Source organism: Meriones unguiculatus, chromosome 1, assembly GCF_030254825.1.
Source record: "Meriones unguiculatus strain TT.TT164.6M chromosome 1, Bangor_MerUng_6.1, whole genome shotgun sequence".
In the NCBI taxonomy this organism is placed as follows: Eukaryota; Metazoa; Chordata; class Mammalia; order Rodentia; family Muridae; genus Meriones; species Meriones unguiculatus.
Genome location: NC_083349.1, coordinates 50394730 through 50416274, shown reverse-complemented (window position 1 = coordinate 50416274; position 21545 = coordinate 50394730). Strand labels below are relative to the sequence as shown.

General features: G+C 43.4%; 2 protein-coding genes across 26 annotated transcripts in view; one reads left to right on the top strand and one right to left on the bottom strand.

Annotated features, from left to right (window-relative positions):
* Nucleotides 1–7042, bottom strand: part of LOC132655634 (bcl-2-binding component 3, isoforms 3/4-like) — a 46582-nt gene extending 39540 nt beyond the window's left edge. For 2 of the 14 annotated variants that reach the window (XR_009593439.1, XR_009593455.1), the window contains exons 1-4: nt 6680–7042; nt 5210–6338; nt 1440–1601; nt 923–1046 (exon numbers count right to left, since the gene is read on the bottom strand). Coding sequence is in view for 1 of the 14 variants with exons in the window: in XM_060388470.1 (XP_060244453.1) it covers nt 5425–5805 (381 nt within the window). In the remaining 13 variants the exon portion in view is untranslated. Of the gene's footprint in view, nt 1–922; nt 1047–1439; nt 1602–4496; nt 4585–5209; nt 6339–6679 lie in introns of those variants that run through there. The other 12 variants (XR_009593457.1, XR_009593489.1, XR_009593462.1 and 9 more) reach the window with 11 other exon arrangements.
* Nucleotides 5521–21545, top strand: part of Slc16a12 (solute carrier family 16 member 12) — a 79387-nt gene continuing 63362 nt past the window's right edge. For 8 of the 12 annotated variants that reach the window (XM_060388465.1, XM_060388467.1, XM_060388464.1 and 5 more), the window contains exons 1-2: nt 5526–5658; nt 14740–14879. The gene's annotated coding sequence lies outside the window, so the exon portion shown is untranslated. Of the gene's footprint in view, nt 5659–14739; nt 14880–21545 lie in introns of all 12 variants that reach the window. The other 4 variants (XM_060388468.1, XM_060388466.1, XM_060388458.1 and 1 more) reach the window with 3 other exon arrangements.

The following is a 21545-nucleotide window of genomic DNA, read 5'->3' as shown; positions in this document are numbered from 1 at the left end:
TCAAATTCTATTTAGGCAAAAGCCTAAATGTTATATGCCAGTGTTGTGCCTTTTGGTAGATTTCACTCTGATGTGGACACTGCACATCTTCCTGGTCTGGGGCCCATGTTCTCATTTGACTCTGCTGAATCCACACATCTTGTTTGGTTAAGTAACAGGAACAAACACTCTTTCCATAATGGATATACTGTAGGTGTCCTGTTTCTCAGAATCTCCTCTGAAGATTAATTCTATGAAGCCAAGTGTTCTCAACCTTCCTAATGTTGCCACTCTTTAATTCAGGTCCTCATGTTGTGGTGACCAGAAACCGTAAAATTATTTTTGTTACTTCATAACTGTAATTTTGCTACTGTTATGAATCATGATGTAAATATCTGTGTATTCCCATGGTCTCAGGCAAACCCTGTGAAAGGGTTGCTTGAGCCCAGGGGGGGCCGCGACCCATAGGTTGAGAGCTCCTGCACATAGCTTAGTGCAGTTTAATTTTAGTTAACAAATACACGTGTTACTTATTGGCTATCAGTGGCAGCCAACATCAATTGCTTTTAGCTAATATGCTGTGCCTCTAGGCTGGAGGGTACCAGCAGTGCTCAGTGCTGGAGAAGAAGAGGAAGGGCAGTTGAGTGGTCAGGTCTGGTGATCATATCAGTGGAAGATTGCTTAATTAGTACCTATGTGACTATAGCACCATGCCACCTGTTAACAGAAAGCATTATTCAATGATGCCATAGTAAAGAAGAATGTTCCCAGGAACACTGTCAGGTTAAGGGACCACTGCGACAGGATATCTCAAGGAGAGAAACAGAGCATATAACTCTATGGGCAAGTCAGATTTTATAGGCAAGGGCACAGGGTGAAAGTCAGATAATTGAAAACCACCGAGAGGAAAAATCAGGGATAAAGAAGTATAGCTAAAACCAACCTATTTGACTCCTGCTGGAGATTGGCCATAGTGATCAGCTATCACCTGGAGTGGTGGTGGAGGACGAGAGACTGGTCAGATTTGGAGGGCGATCAGATGTGAGGGAGCAGGTATTCTTGCTGTACTGATGAGGAGATTCAGAATTAGCTCAGCAAAGAATCTTTGTTAATCACAAGTTCAATATGGGTAAAGACCTCCTCATCTACACCTAGCCTGTAAGCATCCCCGGCTAAGGAGCCTGCTGTGATGAAGGGTGTGTTCTGTTGCCGACCATCACGGGAAGCACTAGCCACAGGCTGGTAGGGAGCCTTTGAAATATGGCCCACAAAACAGACTAGCACTAAAAAACAAATAGCACACACAAAACCCCAATCCAATTAGTTCCTTGTTTAAAGCGTAAGTGTAAACAGACCACGGTTCGCAGTGCTGTTGAAACATTGCAGATGCAGAACATTTCCACCACGCCAGAAAGCTCTGCCCCACAGCGCCGCTGCTTAGAAGAGCAGCGATGCCTTACCTTCCTCCCCTGCTTGGCTTCCAGGCTCTCACCTCTGCTTTTCTTCCAGGGAGTATGAGCAAGTGGGCTTTTCTCCCCACCTCCAGCAGCTCCGACTTTTCAACTTACGAGAAAGGAGGTGTCTTTCCTCTGTCCACTTCCTTCCATGTGGCCCACACCTGTCTGAAGGCAGAGCCTCTTAGGAAGTGGCTTTCTATAGGGACTCTGCATATTCCTGTTATACTTACGAGCAACCCACAATTACTGAACACTTTTTACTCTATTTTATTCTCGGGGAGCATTGAGATGTCGTAATGGAACACTGTGATGTCACATGCAGCACTGTGATAATACAAGACATCTGTGTGCTAGTCCAACAGGGCACTATGAGGTCACAGGGTAGCACTGATGTCACAGTGGAACACTAATGGGCTATGGTGTCACAAGATGGTATTGTGTTAGCTCAGTGAAGAATTGTCATGTGACTGTGAAGCCTTGTGAGCTCATAATAGAGTACTGTGATGTCACAGTGGAGCATGTCCCAGTGGACACTATTGTGTGTCACAGTATAACATGACAGTGCTCTCATAACAGAGTGTTGTGATCTCTAATAGAGCACTGTGCTGTTATAATGGGACATTAAAATGTCATACTGTAACACAATGTCATAACGTAACACTGTGCTGTCACAGTGAAGCATTGTAATCTCATAAAGAAGTACTGTGATGTCACAATGGTGCACTGTCTAGTCACAGTGGACACTATCATGTGTCACAGAGTGATATGACAGTCACTGTGATCTCATAAGAGAGCATTGTGATGTCACAATGGAGCATCACTGTTCTGCCATAGTGGGGCATTGTGATCTCATAATGGAGTACTATGAAGTCACAGGAGAGCACTGTGATGGCTAAATGGGGCGTCGTGATAGAAAAGTGCCCCACAGCGATGCCACAATACAGCATTGTTATGTAAGAATGGAACATTATGATGGCACAGTGGAGTACTGTGATGTCAAAGACAGCCGTGTGATGACAGCCTTTGCACTGCCTGCTTCTGCCAACATTTTCACTCCAGATAGCCACGATTAGCTGACTGTATTCTTCAAGTTTAGGGTCAGACCTCAAGTGATCCCCCTGCCAGTCTTCCGTCGTCAAGTCCTGCTTTATTCATCACAGAGGGCTCATCGCGCTCTATATGATGTTAGGTATTCTTCATTAGCCCTTGCATTCTAGACTAGAAAAAGCTTAATGAGAGCAAGGATGCTGTCCTTCGGTCCATGCCTTACTCTTCATGCCCAGTGCAAGGCTTGGTTCTAAGTAGGCATGCTATAAATTTTTCCGCTAAATGATTTCATGTGAGAACAACCTCTTATATGGATTGCGTCACTAAGGCTCCACGTTATTGACTTATTCGAATTTATTTATTTATTTGAGCTAAGGTTTTGTGCGGCCCAGGCTAGCATCTACTAGTAGGCCGTAGATAACCTTCTGATCCTCTGCACACATGCATGCGCCACCACTGCACCTGACCTACTTGGTACTTGGATTGAGCCTAGGGCTTTGTGTATGGTAATCTCCCAAAGGTTAACATTCCTTCTGGCAGGGAGCAGTTGGAGAGGCAAATAAAAATCTGAATACCATCAAGGATAAAAAAAACAGAGACATAGCTCTTGAACCAATAAATAAAATAGCTCTGGGCTTTGGTAGAGGTCCTGTGAGTGGTGACTTGGAAGGAAGTCTGAAGAGTTGTTTTATTCTCTAAAACTTCTAAAAAGAACCGGTTATCCTATATTATTTAAGCAGAAGACAACACTGATTTGCCCCTAAAAACAGTGTTTAACTGGCAGAATTATTTTTCTCAAAGAATGGGTCCCCAAGCCTTTGACTGAGTGACCTTTTCATAGCTAAGGGTTCAGGGTTTATTGATGCCCCTGCATTTATGAGCTCATTTTCAATGCTAATGAATTCTCCTCCTTGAGTGTATTTTAAACACACACTTACTATTCCTTTAGATCTAAACTCTGAGTTTCAGGCTAATGAAAATAGTCCTTAAATGCAGTTCTATAGTTAATGTGTAGGAAGGTCAACAGAAAAGGAAACACAGAATGAAACAGGAAAGATGGGAAAGGCCAGGACTAGACTGAGTTTTGTTTGTGCAATGCTAGGGATGGAACTCAGACCTTCAGATGTATCCAGCCACACCTTCACCCTGCTTGTTTTTAAAATGCCTCAGCACCTCCCAGCACCAGGGCACTGAAGGTAGGAGGATTGAAGTCCAGGCTGGGCCACATGGTAACACCTGTTTTTAAAACACAGAACCTTCATGGCCAATTGCCTGTTACTGACTAATGACTTCCTGGTCACCTCATTTTTTTTTTCCCCCAAAGGCTTAATTTCTTTTCAAACTTTGACATTCATCAGAACTGCCAGATTTAGGGGTTTGCTTTTTTTTTTTTTTATGATTTATTTGCTTTATATCCTGATTGTAGACCCTTCCCTCATCTCCTCTCAGCCCCACCCTCCATCACTCTAGATCCTGACCCCCTCCTCTAGTCCACTGAAAGGGGGAGTCCTCTTCTCCTACTATCTGACCCTAGCCTATCGAGTCTCTTCATCTCAAGACCTAGCTATCCCATTCCTGGGCCTATACCTGAAAGATGCTCCACCATACAACAAGGACATTTGCTCAGCTATGTTCATAGCAGCTTCATTTGTAATATCCAGATTCTGGAAAAAAACCTAAATGTCCCTCAACTGAAGAATGGATACTGAAATTGAGCTATATTTACACAATGGAATACTACTCAGCTATTAAAAACAAGGAAATCATGAAACTTGCAGGCAAATGGCTTGAACTGGAAAAGATCATCCTGAGGTAACCCAGAAGCAGAAAGACACTCATGATATATACTCACTTATAAGAGGATGTTAGCCATATAATATAGGATAAATGTACTAAAATCTACAGACTTAGAGAAGCTAAACAATAAGGAGAAGACGCTTAATTTTTCATTCAGAAGGCAAACAGGATAGACACTGGAAGCTACAGAAGAGAATGAACAGGATTGGAACCTACCATAAATGTCCTCTGAATGACTCTACCCAGCAGAGATTGAAGCAGATACAAAGACTCACACCCAAACTTTGGACAGAGCACAGGGAACCTGATGGAAGAAGATGGAGATAGAGGACCCGGAGGAGACAGAAGCTCCACAAGGAGACCAACAAAGCCAAAAAAATCTGGGCTCAGCGGTCCTGCTGAATTGGCCAACAACCATGCATGGAGAGGACCTAGCAGGGGTGTTCAGATGCAGCCCATAGGCAGCTCAGTCTCAATGTGGGTTCCCTGGTAAGGGGAGCAGGGGCTGTCTCTGACATGATCTCTGATTTCTCCTATCTTCCCCCTGGCCAGTGATCTTACCAGCTCACAGAGGAAGAATATCCAGAGGTTTGCTTTTCTAACCAGCTCCTAACTTCTGTCAGTCCAAGGACCACACTGAGTAGCAGAAGTATGGGTGTGATCTTATCAGTTAGGAGACCTCGCTTTGGCCTAAGAGAATGCCTAAATGCCTCCCCTGACTGTTAATGTACCTGGTGCCTACGTCTCATTTTTTTTTCCTCTAGACAAGAATGAAACAAACTTTTTTTCTTTTTAAATTTATTTTTACAGATGAAACTGAGATTCAGAGTTAAGTTGATGGCCCAAAGTCATGCGCTTTGGGGGTGAGTTTAACTCAGATCCTTAGGACTGACCCTGGCAGGGTCCAGGTCCCTGCCAGATGCACGTACCTTCTGCTCTTTGATCGCTCAGGGAAATACTGCTTTTGAGGACATCCAGCTTCCTCCTTCAGTGTAGATCTCAGGCTGTTCCAGGGAGAGCCCTGCAGTCCCTAGCGAGGAAGCTCGCGACTTGGCCGGAGCATTACATAACCGGGAGGCACCCCTCCTCCCCGCGCCCCTCACCCGTGGTCCGATCCCGGGACAAGGCCTTTTCGCCAGTATGCTCAGTCACCCTCGGGGCTGGCATAGCTGAGTGCTTTGCTTCTCGGGGGCGGGGCGGTGGGATCTCCCCGGCGACACTGTCCGGCGGCTCTGCTTGCGGCCCGGGCCCCTGAGGCGCCTCCGCCCATTGCGCTCCCCGCCCCTCGACCGCGACCGACTCCCGGGGACGGGAAAGGGGCCGCCGCGCAGGGGGCATGTGGGCTCGCCGTCGCCAGCGCTGCAGCTGTCCCCGCGAGGTGAGGACACGCGGGCTCCGGGATGCGGGCGGGCAGGGACCGGGCGGAGGGCTGTGGAGCGCGCGCCTGCTCCCGGCGCTGTCCCCGTGCGGAAAGCTCTGCTCCTGCTCTCTCGCCTGCTTTGCGACTCCGTAGTGCAGGTGGCATCCAGGTAGGACGTCAGGGCTGGACCTAGAGCTCAGGAAGGACCCAGGCGCTCATTTTACACCCGTCCCAGCGCTCAGCTGTGTCTAGACCCTAAGTCTGGCCACCTGTTGGGTTTAGAAAAGAAGCACATGCCCACTTGTCCTATGTCCCGCAGTGTCTGGCTGAGTTTCTGGGCAGGTGGCTGGAGAGAGTGGCTTTGATCTGTGTCCTGCGGTTTCCAGATGCACATTTCCCAAGCAAGACAGGCCGCCTTTCCCCCACTGGATTGTCGGTGCTCTTGCTTTTTAACCCTCTCCTACCCTCCAAACGTTTATTACCCTTCTGCCGTCTCTTCAGAACACACCAGCCTTTCACGTTTGAAATGAATTAAACTTAATTTCTCCAGTCGCTCCTTACCCCAAAGTAGCCCTGTGTGTCTGCTGCGAACTGGTGATTCAGCGTTCGGAACCACTCGCTTGCGTTTTGTCTGGCCTCTGGTTAGTTCTTCCCAGCTTTGCTGAGAGCTATGTGGGTATTGCAGCGGCTCCGCAGAGCTAGCCCAGAAGGAAAAAAAAAAATCTTCAGGGTTGCCAAGATTAGGAAGACCTTGTGGCTACAGGTAGCTGAGCTCACTAGTGTTTGAAATCTGCAGCTGTTGGCTGTGTAATTTGTCTTTTCCACAAAGTCACAAGAAACTAGGGCTTATGGTATCCCAGCCACCCACGGTGTCTGGCCTCTGCGGAAATCATGAACTCCGGATCAGTTACTGAGCGACTGGATTTAATCACTCATTACTTCCAGGACCTTAGAACTGAAAGGAGTTTTAGAGAATCTATTAGATTCAAACCCTTGGGAAGCTCAGATCCAGCTCTGCAAGGATTGGCAAAACTCATACCTTTAAGTGTAGATGGGACCAATATTGACATTCAGGCTTTCTCACTGTCTTCCCGGTCAGTTTGCAGGGCATTTCACCTCTAGGTATTTTAACAACAACCCCCTGCCGCGTACGCCCAAGCATATAATTTTCCCATTCCTGCCTTTTACTCATCTGTTGTTAACCTGGGAAGGTTCTAAAATAGATGAGAGGTTGATTTGGTCAAATGGCCTTTGTTGCGAAATTGTTAAAAGTAGGAACCCTTTTAAGCTTGGTATGATGGTACATGGCTGTAATTCCAGAACCCCAGAGATGGAGGCAGAGGAGTTCAAGGTCAGCTTGAGTGACATAGTGATTATCAGGCTTACAAAGGCTACACTTGAAGACCATGTCACACACACACACACACACACACACACACACACACAAAAGTAGGGAAAGAAAAAAGGGGTAGGAAGCAGGAAGGAAGGAAGCAAGGAAAAATCCTTAATTTTAAGTAACATTTTAAAGTCTCTCTGTATCAAGATGAATATGCTGCTATTTCCCAGATGAATTCCGAGAAGAAGGAAAGGAACCGAGATGAGTAGGAGAAAGCTTCCTACACTGGCTCTTGGAGTCCTTCTGATTCTGTGCTCCCTCTGGTGATAAGTGGCTAGTGATGAAAACATGATTTGGGTGGTTTGCAACGCTGCTGAGCTGTCGCAAGAAATGTGGCCCGGAGGTTTGTCATGAGTGACACAATGATCTGGAACAGAAGTCGTGGCTTAAATTTTAAAATTGGGGATTGGCTTAGCGAATATTGTTGCAGCATATCGCATATTTTATATTTTCTCCTGATTTTCAGTTTAGTTGAATGTAACAGGTATTTATTGGGTGCCAAAGGAAAGCTTGGTGCTGTTCTGAGCATTTGGTGGGTATCAGTGAACCAAACAAAGGACTTTGGCTCAGAAATTCATTTATCAAAATCGTCTTTAGGATTTTGTTAGCCAGGTAGAAAGGAATTTCAAGTTCATGTTCAGAAGGGAAACAAAAGCAAATATTTTGTGTTCAGATCCAATCATCTTGCTGATCTTATAATCAGGGCAAACAAACAACTGTCAGAGTTGCTTTGCCATTTATGAACTGATTTTGGACACACAGTCATGTGACTTATTGGTAAAGCTATCACCGTGGTAGTTTTTGGCTTGGAATTACACATTCCAGTTTTAAGCATTCTCTAATTCTCTCAGTTGCATTTTCTTCAAACAGCACATTTTGCAAGTTCAGGCATGTTTGTTGTTTTTAGTAGTGAGTGATCTAAATGATCTAAATGAACATGGCAGGTTTTTTTTTTTTTTATTAAAAAAAAAAATCTTCCAAACTGGAAGCTACTTTCTTGTGAGTGAGTACCTTTCATGCCTATCTAAAATCTCACCCACTGCTGTGGTAAAATTTAAGAGAGAAAAACCAAATCACAGTTAAAGATGTTGAAGGATTTGAACACAACAAAAATTTCTGTTCCGTGTGTATGTATGTGTGTGTGTGGTAGCTATATGTTTGTACCGGTGAGCTTGCCCATGCAGCGATGAGTGGAGTTTGGAGACTGACATTGGGATGTCTTCCTCTCTCTCTTCTTTACCTGATGATTGATTGGTTGACTGACTCGAGGCAGGTTTTCTCACAGGACTCAGAGCTTGCCCTTTGGGTTAGACTGGCTGGCATTCGCCTGTCTCCAATGTCCAACACTGCATTTACAGACAAATGCTGCCACATTCTGCTTTTGCCCTGGTGTTGGTGTCTCAGCTCAAGAACCTCGTGCTTTAGTAAGAACTTTACAAACTTAGCCCTTTCCCCAGCTTCCTTGTTTCTATTTTTAATTTCCCCCATATCAAAGGATATCAGGAAGCCTCATAGAATGGTACACTATTTAAAAGTGGTCTTTATGAAATATTTAGGTAAGGTCAGAATTTCTGATCTTTGCTGTTTTTTTTTTTTTAGACAAGGTCTCACTACGTAGCCCTGGCTATCCTGGAGCTTACTTTGTAGACAAGGATAGGCTCAAACCCACAGAGATCTTCCTACTGCCCCTCAAGTGCAGGATTAAAGGCGTTTGCCACCATACTTGGATTCTTTCTTTGTTCACTTACATTCGCTCTATCATAGATGGTCCAGGGGAGTGAGTGTTGTAGTTAGAATGTTGCATTTCACTAATTATTCCATAAGCACATTCATTTGTTGACTTAAGAGGTATTGATTGGACTATCCAGCAATAATTTTTGTAAAGATTGTATTTTTCTCATGGCAGGAGGGGCTGTAAAGACAAAATACGCAGTTGCAGGCTGAAGTTGCCTACAGCTTGGCCTCACAGAAAAAACAGTGAAGGATAATCAGTGCTACCATGAGAGATAGAATGTAAAAAAAGGAGAGCTTGCGCTTGGGAAAGTAATGGGAAGAGAGCCTGTGCTTGGGAGTGTAAAGGGAAGAGAGCCTTGTGTTTGGGAATGTAATGGGAGGAGAACCTGTGTGTAGGCTGTGAGGAGTTAAAGGTCCGGGACAACTTTAACAGATATAGGTAGACAAATCTGCATGGCTCCTTCTTGAAAGGTGACTAGCATGGTAAAGCTTTGTTTCCTTTTTTTTTTTTTTTTTTTAAAATAATACTGGGAACTGAACCCCAAGCCTTTCATGCGGTGAAAGCACTCTATGACTGAAGTACCCCTTACTCCTACCTATTTCTTCTACCTAAAAAAGTTAATTTGAGATTATCAACATTATATTTTGATTATATTTACTCCACCCTCAACTTCTCCCAGATCCACCCCCCATTTTATACCCACCCAACTTGTGTACACACACACACACACACACACACACACGCACACACACACACACACATACACACACACACACACGCACGAGTGCGCGTGCGCTTAACCTATGGAGTCTAACTTGTGCTGCCTATATAGACTTAAATATTCAACCATCCACTGGAGTGGTGGTAGTCAGCCTACCTGAGGTCACAACATTAAAGAAAACCAATTCTCATTCTTTAGACTGCTAAAAATTACCAATAGATTCCCCAAGGGAATTCATGCCCTCATCTCCCTTAATGTTGGAATTTTGTTAGTTTGATCTTATGAAGCATTCAGCCCCAAATGGGACACAATACTATATCCCTTCTCCAGAGGCCTAGGGAATGTTTTAGAAGAGGCAAAGGCATGAGCAGAAAGACAGTAGGAGCCAAAGGAGGTGGATGACCACAGAGAATCAGTGTTTTCTCAACAGAGCAGGGAATCGCACATATGAACTCACGGCCTTGTAACAACATGCATAAGTCCACTTGCTGCTTTTTTTGTTTGTTTGTTTGTTGTTTTTGTTTTGTTTTGAGACAAGGTCTCCCTATGTAGCTGGGCTGGCCTAGAATTGGCTATGCAGACAAGGCTGACTCACAGAAATCCACCTGAAATGCTAAAATAACAGTTGCTTGCCACCACACCTGCCCAGCTGCTTCATTCTGAAGACAAAGCCTTTCTTTTAGAGACTGATCGGTGGTGTTGGGTCCTGTGACAAGCGCATCACTTCTGTACCCTGCTGTGTATATCCCTCCCTGACACAGGTAATGCAGTATCGACTCACATGGGGCTAACGGTGTTTTCCCTTCCTTTAGCAATACAAACTGGTTGTTGCTTGAAGCATAGAGATTACTACAGAGTCCATTGTTGTAAGCTGGTTCGTCATGCTTCTTCCAGCTTAGGTGCGTGCTAGCAGTAATGTTTAGTCTTAGTCTTGTGTATGCCAGCTGCATTTGCTACTCTAATTTTGCTATTGAATCAAGAACTTCCAGAACTAATTTAATGTCAGTGTTAAATGAAGAACACTATTTTCCATGAAATGAGTTGATTGCTACGTGGGGCCATGTATTACCCACCTTCAAGTTATTATAATGGACCAAGTGGGAAAATTAACTTATACAGAGAGAGGTTTACCTGGACTACAAGTTCCGGAGATTATAGTCCAAGATGGAGCAGGCCCATTGATGTGTGTCTTAGTATGCGAGTGCATGGTAGTTGATTGGGGGTACATGGCCAAAAAATCTGTTCACTTTATAGAAAGAAAAATAAAGGATGGGTAGAATCTTCCAATACTCCTCAAAGCACATCTGCAGTAGCCTAAAGATACCCTGTAAGACCCCACTTCTCAATGGCTTTCCTACCTTCCATTAGTATAGAGATCAGACCTTTAACTCATAGACTTCGTGGGGATGTTCAACAATCAGATTATAACAACCCACAAAAGTCAGGCAAACTAAAAAAGTACCAACGCGTGATCCTCGAAAAAGAAGCAAGATACAAGAGGTCACACAGTGTATGACTCCAGACGTTCAGAGAAACAAATTCACGAAGAAAAAATTTCATCAGTAGTAGCCAGGTGATGGAGGTGGGGCAACTGGGAGACTTACCAGAACGGTGCAGGGTTTCTTGGGATGACGCCTTGGGTCTGAATTTAGATGCTGAAGCTGCTTGCAGAGACTATGACTATACTAAAGCCAATGAATTGAATGCATTAAAATGGGTAAGTTGGAATCAGGCATGCAGCTTAGTGTTAGAACATTTGCTTGGCATGTCAGGCTCAGCACTTGATCCTTGGTGACACAAGAAAAAGAAAACCAAAGACCCTCAAGTTGGAGTTTCTGCTTTGTTGAGTCTATCCCAATTTAAAAAGGCAAAGAGCTGGGGAGATAATTTGGTCTGGTGAAGCACTTGGTTTGCAGATGTGTTAAAACACAAATTCCCATAAGTGATGTAAAAAATTCTGTGTGGTAGTATGCATCTATAGTCTAAGTGCTACTGAGAAATAAACCAGGCAGACCACTGGGCCTCACTGACCAGCCAATCTCCATATTTGGTGAGTTCTAGACCACGGAGAGACCTGTCTAAAACAATAATGTCAATGGTACCAGAGAAAGGGCACCCTAAGTGATCTTCTGGCGTCCACACCCCCCACATATGTGCACCCACACATACATGAACACATGTACAATAAAAGGCCATGAAGTTTGAAAACAGCAACATGAAAAACTACAGCTTAGAGATGGAGTGGTCAGCTTTAAAATATTAAGGAAGTACAGTAAAAAAAAATATGTAGGGTTTTGCACTTAGCTATTTTTCTTACAAGTTTCTCTAAGGTCCCACTCTGCTTTTTGAAAAAACAGAACCAAGAAATGTAAGCTCAGTTTAACCAGGAAATGCAACACAGAACACCAATCATGAATCCATATACAAAGGCTAGTGAATTAATTTACATTTACTCATTCAAAAGCTGAGTAAGATGCTGAAAATATATCGCATCAGCTTTTCTATTGAGTTTCAGTTCTGGTTGCTTTCAGTTGAGAGTTTCTGAAGTGTCAGATTCCGAGCTTAATTCAGTTTATTTCAAGAATAGCTCATGTTTTGGCGTGTGCATGAGCCTCCCTGTTTATCAGCTTCTCATGGATACAGAATTCTACATCCCAGATTATGTGAGATACCTGAACACAGTCTTCAGACTTCTAAATCACTGTAAAAGTCAGAAGTGTGTTTCTCTGTAAGCCCTGGGTGGGGACCCCTGATTTGAGTGTGTAGACAGAACAGCAACATGATATATTAATCATAACAACCCTTAAAACTTACCGCGCCAAACCTTCATACAGTGTGATTCTTCAATATATTCTTGAGGGCACTTCATCATTTCATGGATTATCTGACACATTATAAGCCAAAAGTGCAACTACTTATTTCGGGAACAACTAGTATTGTTTTAGCAACTCTGCTTCATTTGATGAAATACTTTCCATGGAAATGAGATCATATTTATCTATTGAATCCAGCTGTATTTCTCGAAATAGCAATTTCAGCTCTCTAAATCTGGAATTTCAAAACAGTCACATCGTGGAACATGGAGGAACTCACCACGATGCACAAACTTGCTCTCACAACAATCCAAACTGCTTTACGAAAGAGAAGTTCAGATAGAAAGCTATTGAGTCCAGTCTCAACTGTCTGTATTCAGTTCTTACGACTGGGAAATTCACATTCACAGGCAGGACTAGCTGGAATCAGAGTGCTTTGTTCTGGTTGATTCTTGAGAACTTTGTATCTGTGTGTTGATTCAAGTCTCCAAGTCAGTGGTTTTCAGTGCTGCCTATATATCAAAATCACCAGAAAGGACAAAAATATCAATGTTGTCACCCCAAAGTCTTCCTACTAAGTAGTTCTGGGGTAAGGTAATGGCATTAGGAATTTATGAAACACCTGTGTAGCCAGGGCTACACAGTATCATTGATCCTCAGTGTTATCTTTGGTTTTATAATATATATTATATATATTATACTTCTTCAGAAAAACATTGAAGCAAATAGTTGCTATGATATTTTCAAATTATGTCTTTTGGGGGTATTTATAAAACATGTCTAATAAAAAAGTTAAGTAAGATTTTTTTCTTTCTTTTCCTTAAAAAAAAAATCCTTTTCAGTATGTGAAAGCCTTGCTCAATTGTGGAACAGATTTTCCTCCCTGTGGAATTCACTAAGCTAATTTTTATATGATATATGAACAACAAATTAACTATCCCAGTCTTCTTTTATATTGTTATAAACTGACTGAAGCTGGATACTTTGTAAAGCAAAAAGGGTCTAGTCATCTGACAATTTTGGAGCCTGAAAGTGCAAGTTCAGTAAGCATTATCCGCTCAGGACTCTGGCAGGGTCTGCCTGGATGTCTCACATCATGGTGCATGGTGTCATGGTGGGAGTGCATGTGAGAGGGAGAGTTCACAGATGGGGACAGGCAGGAAGCCTGAGAATGATTTGGGGTAAGGCTAGACCACTCTTTCAGGAACTAACTCACTTTACAAGACCAGTGGCTGTCCTTTCCAAGGACCCCCCAGTGATCCTCCTTCCATCAGGTCCTTCTCTCAGTGATTCTGTCCTCTCTTACTCTGTCACACTGAGGCCCCATGGACTTGGCAGGGGCAAGCCCCATTCATGGATGGCACCAAACTGTAGAATTGTAACTTACCGACCAATTAATTGGCCAGGCTTCTTTTACACGGTTTTGGTAACTGGTTTTCCCATGGGCATAATTTTGAGACTAATCATTTGACCTTTGCAACAGTTGTTTCCTCTAAAATGTCTTCAAGATATTTCTTCCTCCTTCCCTCCCTTCCTTCCCCGCTGCTTTTACAGGGTTTTGGTATAAAACCAAGACTGGCTGTGAGCTAAGGCTGCCTACAAAGCCACTTGGTAGCCCAGGCTAGCCTCTAACTTGTGACTCCTGCTTCAGTTCCCTTAGTGCTAAGATAACAAGTGCATGCCATCATACCTCGCTTTTACTATATGTTTCTTTAAATTAATTGAGTTGTAAACCCTATTGGTCAAACCTATCTCTGCATATCTTCTTTTTTATTTGGTTGTATAAAAATAGGTTTTCAAAATACAGGACTTTTATATGAGAAAGATATACTGGGCTCTTATAATAGAAAGATAGAAGTTTGAATATTGTCCTATGTGACTAACAAAGGTTCATGAATTTTAGGTTGTCCTTGCCTTTAGGCCTTATGTCTTTGAGAAAATGTGGTGAGGTGATTAACACAGAGCCTGGAAAGTAAGCAAACAACCAACAAAACTTGCTAATCAAACTACTTAGAAGTAACCTTGGGACTGGGGATGTGGCTCAGTGCCAAAGTGCTTGCATAGCATGTGTGAGGCCCAGGGTTTGATTATCAATATCAACAAAACAAAACAAAACAAAACAAAACAAAGCAAAAGAACAGAACAACCGAAAAGACCTGAAAATTTTTATTTTAATTGAAAGATAATGTACGTCTTGGGACTGGTGAGATGGCTCAGCAGGTTAAGGCACTTGCTGCTAGGTCTTATGATCTGAGCTTGATCCTTGGACCCACTTGGTAGAAGCAGAGAACTGATTTCAAAGCATCGTCCTCTGACCTCCCCATGTGCACCATGGTACATGTATGCCCACACACATAAATAATAAATAAATAAAATGTAAAAAAGCAATACATTTATGGATCTTGACTGGTGGTTTTTGAACTGTCTTTTGCAGATTTCTAGGATTTTGAAGGATCCCTGGGCCCTGGGTGGGCAGGAGATGGAGGCTGGCTTCAAGCCTTAGGCTTTCTTCTGGGGTCCCCTTGACAGCCTGAGAAGGGATGCTATTCCTATTTTCACAGACTGAGCTTCCAGGTAAAATGTTTCTCAAACAAGCAGTCTCTCAGCTAAAGCAAGGTTTTAGCAACTGAGACATGTTTCTAAGTTAATGCGCGCGTGTGTGTGTGTGTGTGTGTGTGTGTGTCTGTCTGTCTGTCTGTCTGTCTGTGTTTGTATACAGTTTAGTTTGGATTCTGACAGCCTCTGCTTCTTCTTGGTATTACTATTGTGTATCTGTGTTAAAAAGTGTTGGGGAGGTTTAATATTAGTGATTTAATAATAAGTTGGGATCCGAGGAGAGATAGCCAGTGATCAGTTGGATATTCAGGACAATAAGCATACATTCCGAATGACAAATACAGGGGTTCTGTCCAAGATAAATATTTTATGAGAGAATGTTTATAGACAGAAATGAGACGGTTCAAGTATAAAATTCTGGGTACGAGCTAGGCCAAACTGCATACACTTCTCTGACCTCATGTTAACGCAATACAAAAGTTTGGTCAATGAAACCCATTTTTAATTTTAATTAAAGGTTAGAGGCAAGGTCTTACTCTGTAACCCAGGATGCCTTAGAACTCTTCATGTAGCCCTGGTCAGCTTCAAACTGGCCATCCTCAGTACAATGATTACAGGCATAAGTCACCACGCTCAACTCACCTTTTGTTCCCTTATTTCTTCCACATACATGCATATATAACTGTCCAAAGAATTGGATCATGTGTGCTAATGTGTGTATAATGGGCAATAGCACAATGAGGTCAAAGACAAGAAGGCAAGGACATTTCTCTGAGAACACCAAACTGAAAATTTATAGGACCTCTTCTTCCTTTCTTCCTCTTCCTCCTCCTTTTGTTTTTCAAGACAGGGTTTCTTTGTGTAGCCTTGGCTGTTCTGGACTTGCTTTGTAGTCCAGGCTGTCCTCAAACTCACAGAGATCCATCTGCCTCCGCCTCTCCAAGTGCTGGGATTACAGGGAACCCTTTTTAATGTACTGAGGTACGGAATAGAGATTGAGTCACGGCATGGACATTTCAGCTTTCATATAAAATGATGTTAAGTAGTAGTATGGTTTATCCACTACCCCTATGTCTAAATTCACCCTTTATGGAACGGTATCTGCTGGGTTTTGTATGTGGTACCACAGGGTCCTGGGATAGGTCTCAATTCTCCGTGTGTCTGTGATTTGTGTGTCTTTGACCAGATACAACTGTGTTTGCCACCTGCTTGAAATTTATTTGCAAGGATCACCAGCCACAGCTGCATTAACTTAAAAACTTAGGAACAATGAGCTGGGCATGACGGTGTGAGCCTTTAATCTCAGCACTCAGTAGGCAAAGGCAGGCAGACCTCTGCCAGTCTGAAGGCCATCCTGGTGTACATAATGAGTTTCAGACCAGCTAGGGCTCCATAGTGAGACCTTGTCTCAAAAACAGAAGTAAAACAAGAATTCATGCATAGTTTAGAAAAAGTCAAATGACCTACATAAAGAATAAGCACTATCAATGAGACACTTGCCCAGAGCAGCTTCCTTGGTGTTTTTAGTGTCCATTGTGCCAAAAGTAAGTCCCGTGTCTTCCTTTCTTTTCTTTTTGCTTCTTTAGGCTGGCATTTCTGTCTTCTTCATCCAGAAAATGATAACATTCAGACAACTTTATCTTCTAATGTTTTAGAGATAATGGTGTCAGTAAAATTTCAAGTAAAACTTTAATTTTCTGTGAAAATAATATGATCCATCTTGTCAAGTAGCTGAATGAGCTTACTTCCACATCAGGCAGACATTCACAGCCTGCCTAGTAAGCTCCAGCTCATGCTGACAGCCTGCAGGCCTCCCCCTTAGGACACAGCCAGGTTAAGTAACCTGCATGACTCACCAGCCTGCAGTCTCCTTGTGTGGGTGTTCAGGGACCAAGGCGCTTCAGACAGCCTTCTTGGGTCAAACCATTAAGGACATGTAGATTTCAGAGGGAAATATTCTAGACATGCGGGGAAACGTGTACAAAGGCACTGGGCTGGAAAAAATACACACTGAGTGAAAGTGCATCTAGTTCTTCAGTGATGCTGCAAGGGTCACATGCAGGACACATAGCTAGGGTCCTGGAGGAACCAGAGAACAGACAGGAGCCTGGTTAAGATCTTGCATATCATACAATTTTTCCATTTTGCTTCCGTAGTTGTTTGTTTGTTTCTCTCCCCTTCTACCTTCCTCCTTCTCCTCCTCCTTCTTCCTCTTCTTCTTCGACAGGATTTCTTTATTGTTCTGGAACTCACGCTGTAGACCAGGCCAGCCTTGAACCCACTGAGATCCACCTGCCTCTGCTTCTTGAATTCTGGGATTAAAGGTGTGCCCCATCTTGCCCAGCTTCTTTGATAGTGTCATAGTAGATGTCATGATGATAAAATTAGCCTGTTCTTCAGATAGATAACTCTGAATGAGGGTTTTAGAAAAAAAACCCAATGGGGTGAAGAACTAGGAGTCTGTAAAACACAGAGTGGATTGAGGTTAATGATTCACAGGAACAGTTCTCTTTATATTAACATTCTTTGTGCTTAGTATTCTGCAGGACATGCAGTAGAGATGTCGGTAGGCACTTTGATATTCTGAGCAAGGAAGCCAAATTTTGAGCACCATGTACTCATACAATCAGCTGAAATCAAATGCCAACTTGTGATTACCTGGGAAAAATACAAGAGAGAATGGAAGAGAATAACAAGGTTTTGCTCCTATTGCACCCAGGGCATATCTTAGCCATTACACTGTTTTTGTTGTTGTTTGTTTGTTTTGTTTTGTTCTGTTTTGTTTTTTAAATGCTCAGCCTGGCCATATGTTGGCCCTTTCTATTGAGCCAAGTGTGAGAGCAGGGACTGTATCTTATTCATACTGTCACTGTAGCAGAACTTTGGGAGGGAAATTTTTGTAGATGTGTGTCATATAGTGAATAGTGTCCTTTTGAGGAAAATATCAGTGGTTCTTGCTTAACCAGCTCTGTTAACTGTCATGGTACTTGCAATAGTTTGAATATGGCTTGTCCCTGGAAGCTACGCTGAAATCACTCTTGTTATGGGATATAGAAGGGTGGACCACATGGGATCTCTAAGAGGGGGTTATAGTTCTGCCTTTATGAAGTGATCAATCTATCATGTAATTAATAGGCTAATGGATGCATGGGTTGTCTCTTGAGTGGGTCTGCTATGAAATCCAGTTTAGCTAGGTCTCTTACCATATTCTGTCTTTACCATGTGATGCTCTAGATTGCCTCAGGACTGTGCCATCAAGGGAGTCATCACAAATACAGTCCCTTATTTTGGACCAGAGCTGTGAGCCAAACTGTACTTCCTTTCTTTATGACTTGCCTAGCCTGTGTCACCGTGTTATAGCAACAGAAAATAGACTTAGTTCCTTGATTTACGGTTATGTGTTGAATTTATCCTTGAATAAGTAATATAACATATCACGAGTGGCCAGAAGAAGATAATTTAGCACAAGAAATGAAGAAGCAGGGCTGTGTAGGGAGGAAGGATAAATAGGAGAGATTCTTGTCATGGAATTCAGGAGAGAAGCTTTAATAAGGACAGAGATGGATGTAGCACTACAAAAGTGTCAGCTGGTTAAGAATGACAGATTAAACAGTAGACGTCATTGGTGGCAAAACCAAAAACAGCTTGGGTGGCATTTAAGGGATGCAGGAGGCAAAAGCTGTTCCATGGAAGTGGGAGGGAGATAGGGCAGGGACAGGCTGTGGGCAACCACAAAGGAGGGTAGGCCCCAGGAAGGAAGAGAATAGGAATAGGCTGAGGGGAGGTTTCCTCGTTGCTCTGTCTCTTCGTCCTCATATCCTTGCTTCTGTCTATAAGAAGACAGACTCCTGAGTGAACTTGCAGCCCAGTGAATACCAGGAAAAAGTGCAAGCTCAGAATGTAGTGAAGGAGATAAAATACCAGAAGTCAAAATTTTCTTTGTGACATAAAGTGAAGAGGATACCAGTGCCCCTGAATAAGCCAAAGAAAAGGAAGTAGAGGAAAATCCCAAAGGCCTCAGCTCTTTCTACCTAATAGGAACCGACATGTTTTGGATACTTTCTACACTCCAAGCATTGTTAAAAATCACTTTACATATGTGACTCATTAAACTCTCATGGCATCCCTGTGGGGAAAGAATCATTATCTTAACATTGAATTAAAGCAGGCGACACCCAGAGAGTTTGAGCTACTTGCCAGAGAGTGCATAGCTACAAAATGGTAGAAGCAGAGCACAGAACTCCTGACATGGTGCTGTCTGTACTGCCGAAATGATATGCACTTAGGATTTTAAACGGCAACAATGAGCGAGAAACTGGTACAGCGTGGTGGCTGAGTCAGGATACCCAGTGCTCGGTGTCTGCTTCAATTCATAATCTGAAAATCTGGGAGATTTCTGCTTTCCAAACTTGCCTGACCAGTTACAGGGGAAGAACGGTTGAGAATCTTTAATTAATTAAATTAATTAATTAATATTTTTTAAAAAAGTGTTTATTTTTTTAATTTAGTAAAATTTTTTCACTTTGTATCCGAGCTGTAGCCTCCCCCAGCCCCTCCCAATCTTACTCTCCCTCTTTTTGCTCCCATACCCCTCCCCTAGTCCACTGATAGGGGAGGTCTTCTTCCCCTTCCATCTGACCCTAGCCTGTCAGTCTCATCAGGACTAGATGGATTGTCTTCCTCTGTGGCTTGGTAAGCCTGCTCCCCCTCAGGGGGAGGTGATCAAAAAGCAGGCCACGAAGTTCATGTCAGAGATAGTCCCTGTTCCCATTACTAGGGAACCCACTTGGACACTGAGCTGCCATGGGCTACTTCTGTGCAGAAGTTCTAGGTTATCTCCATTCATGGTCCTTTGTTGGAGTTTCAGTCTCAGAGAAGACCTCTGTGCCCAGACTTTTTGGTTCCATTGCTCTCCTTGTGGAGCTCCTGTCCTCTCCAGGTATTTCTTCTCCCCCTTCTTTCACAAGATTCCCTGTACTCTGCCTAAAGTTTGGCTATGAGTCTCAGCTTCTGCTTTGATACCCTGCTGGGTAGAGTCTTTCAGAGGCTAAGCAAGAAGGAGGACCCTGGGTAAGATGATCAGAAATGCAAATGGGATAGACTTTGAAAGAAAGAGGGAGAAAGCAGGGAATCTTTTAATGGATGGTAAATCAGGGGTTGACGTTTTGGGGCAAGGGTGTGTCATGGTTAATCTTGATTGTCAGCTTGATGGGATTTAGAATCACTGTAGAAACGAATCTCTGGGTGTATCTGTGAGGAATTATGTAGATTAGGACAATTAAGGTTGGAAGACCCACACTCAATGGAGTCTTGAACTGAACTGAAAGGAGAAAGTGAGCTGAGCACAGTCATGGATTTCTGAGTCCTGACTGCAGATACAGCATGAACAGCTGCCTCTTGCTTCCACTGCCGCAAATTTCCTGCCATGACAGACTGTATAGCCTCAAACTGTAAGCCAAAGTAAATCTGTCCTTCCTTAAGTTGTTTTGTAAGGTACTTTGCCAGAGCAATGAGACAAGCAGCTAGTTCAGGGTGACAGCAAGTGCTGCAGGAATGACCCATGCTGAAGTCTAGCCTCTAAGGCAGTGGTTCTCAACCTGTGGGTCTCGACCCCCTTGGGATGAATGACATTTTCACAGGGTTCACCTAAGACCATCAGAAAACTACAGTTGAGTAGCCTGCGTCTTGGACTCTAGTGTTAAGGAGACCTGAATGTACAGAATTGGCAAAATAACACATTGAACAAATAACTTGGGGTTCTTTAGTCCAACATCATCGTTGCTCTGAGAGGAGAATGTGCTCGGCAGAAATCTCCTGCCTCTTCTGTCTTCCCAACTTCTTCTCCCTGAATATGTGCAACATGACACTCTGGGTAGAGAGAGGCAGCTGAAGACTGTCTGGCTCCCAGCAGTGGAGCTGTTATGACATGTGGAGGCAGGGGTCATGGGAGAAGGGCCAGAAAGCCTTAGTGTCACGCAGTGTGGTGTCTTCTGCTTCTATAGTTAGCCGTGTGGTGGGAAATCAGCAGTATGTGTTCCATCTGTGCAGCTGGGCGTTGCATGATCTCCCTTTATGCTCTGCCCTAGTGGGATTCTGAGACAGGAGAATCAGGTTTGGGCTAAGTGCACGCAATCCCACGTGGAAGGTGTGGGACTGACTTACAGTTACAGACTCTGGGCTGGGTCTGACACCTATCTGAGTGACACGAACTGAAAATTTGTCAGGTGGGATGTTTGGGGAATGCAAGCAACAGAAACCTGGGCTTGGCTCCATTCCCTCATGCGTTGGGAAATCCAAGAGAAGGCCTAGGCCTATCTGCCTCGTCTCTCTTCCTTGGAATATACTGATTTCATTCTTTTCTGTACCTGAGGTGCCTACAACAGTGTGAAGGCAGGGTATTTGTGGCGTATGCAGACAGACCATGTCTTTATGTCTCCTCAGCCAGGGAGAAGCCTTTCATGGACGTTCCAGGAAAATTTTACTCAAGTCATTAGCATAAATTGGGCCACTATTCTTTAGAAGAGTCCATACTCATGGAACACACAAGATGCATTTTTTTTTCTCTCTGATGTAGGGCCTTGGTAAGTATCCCAGGTTGTTTGTGAGCTCATGATCAACTTTCCTTGGCCTCTCAAGTGCTAGGAGTAAAGATATACGTCATCCCTGATTGCCGTTATTCCTGAT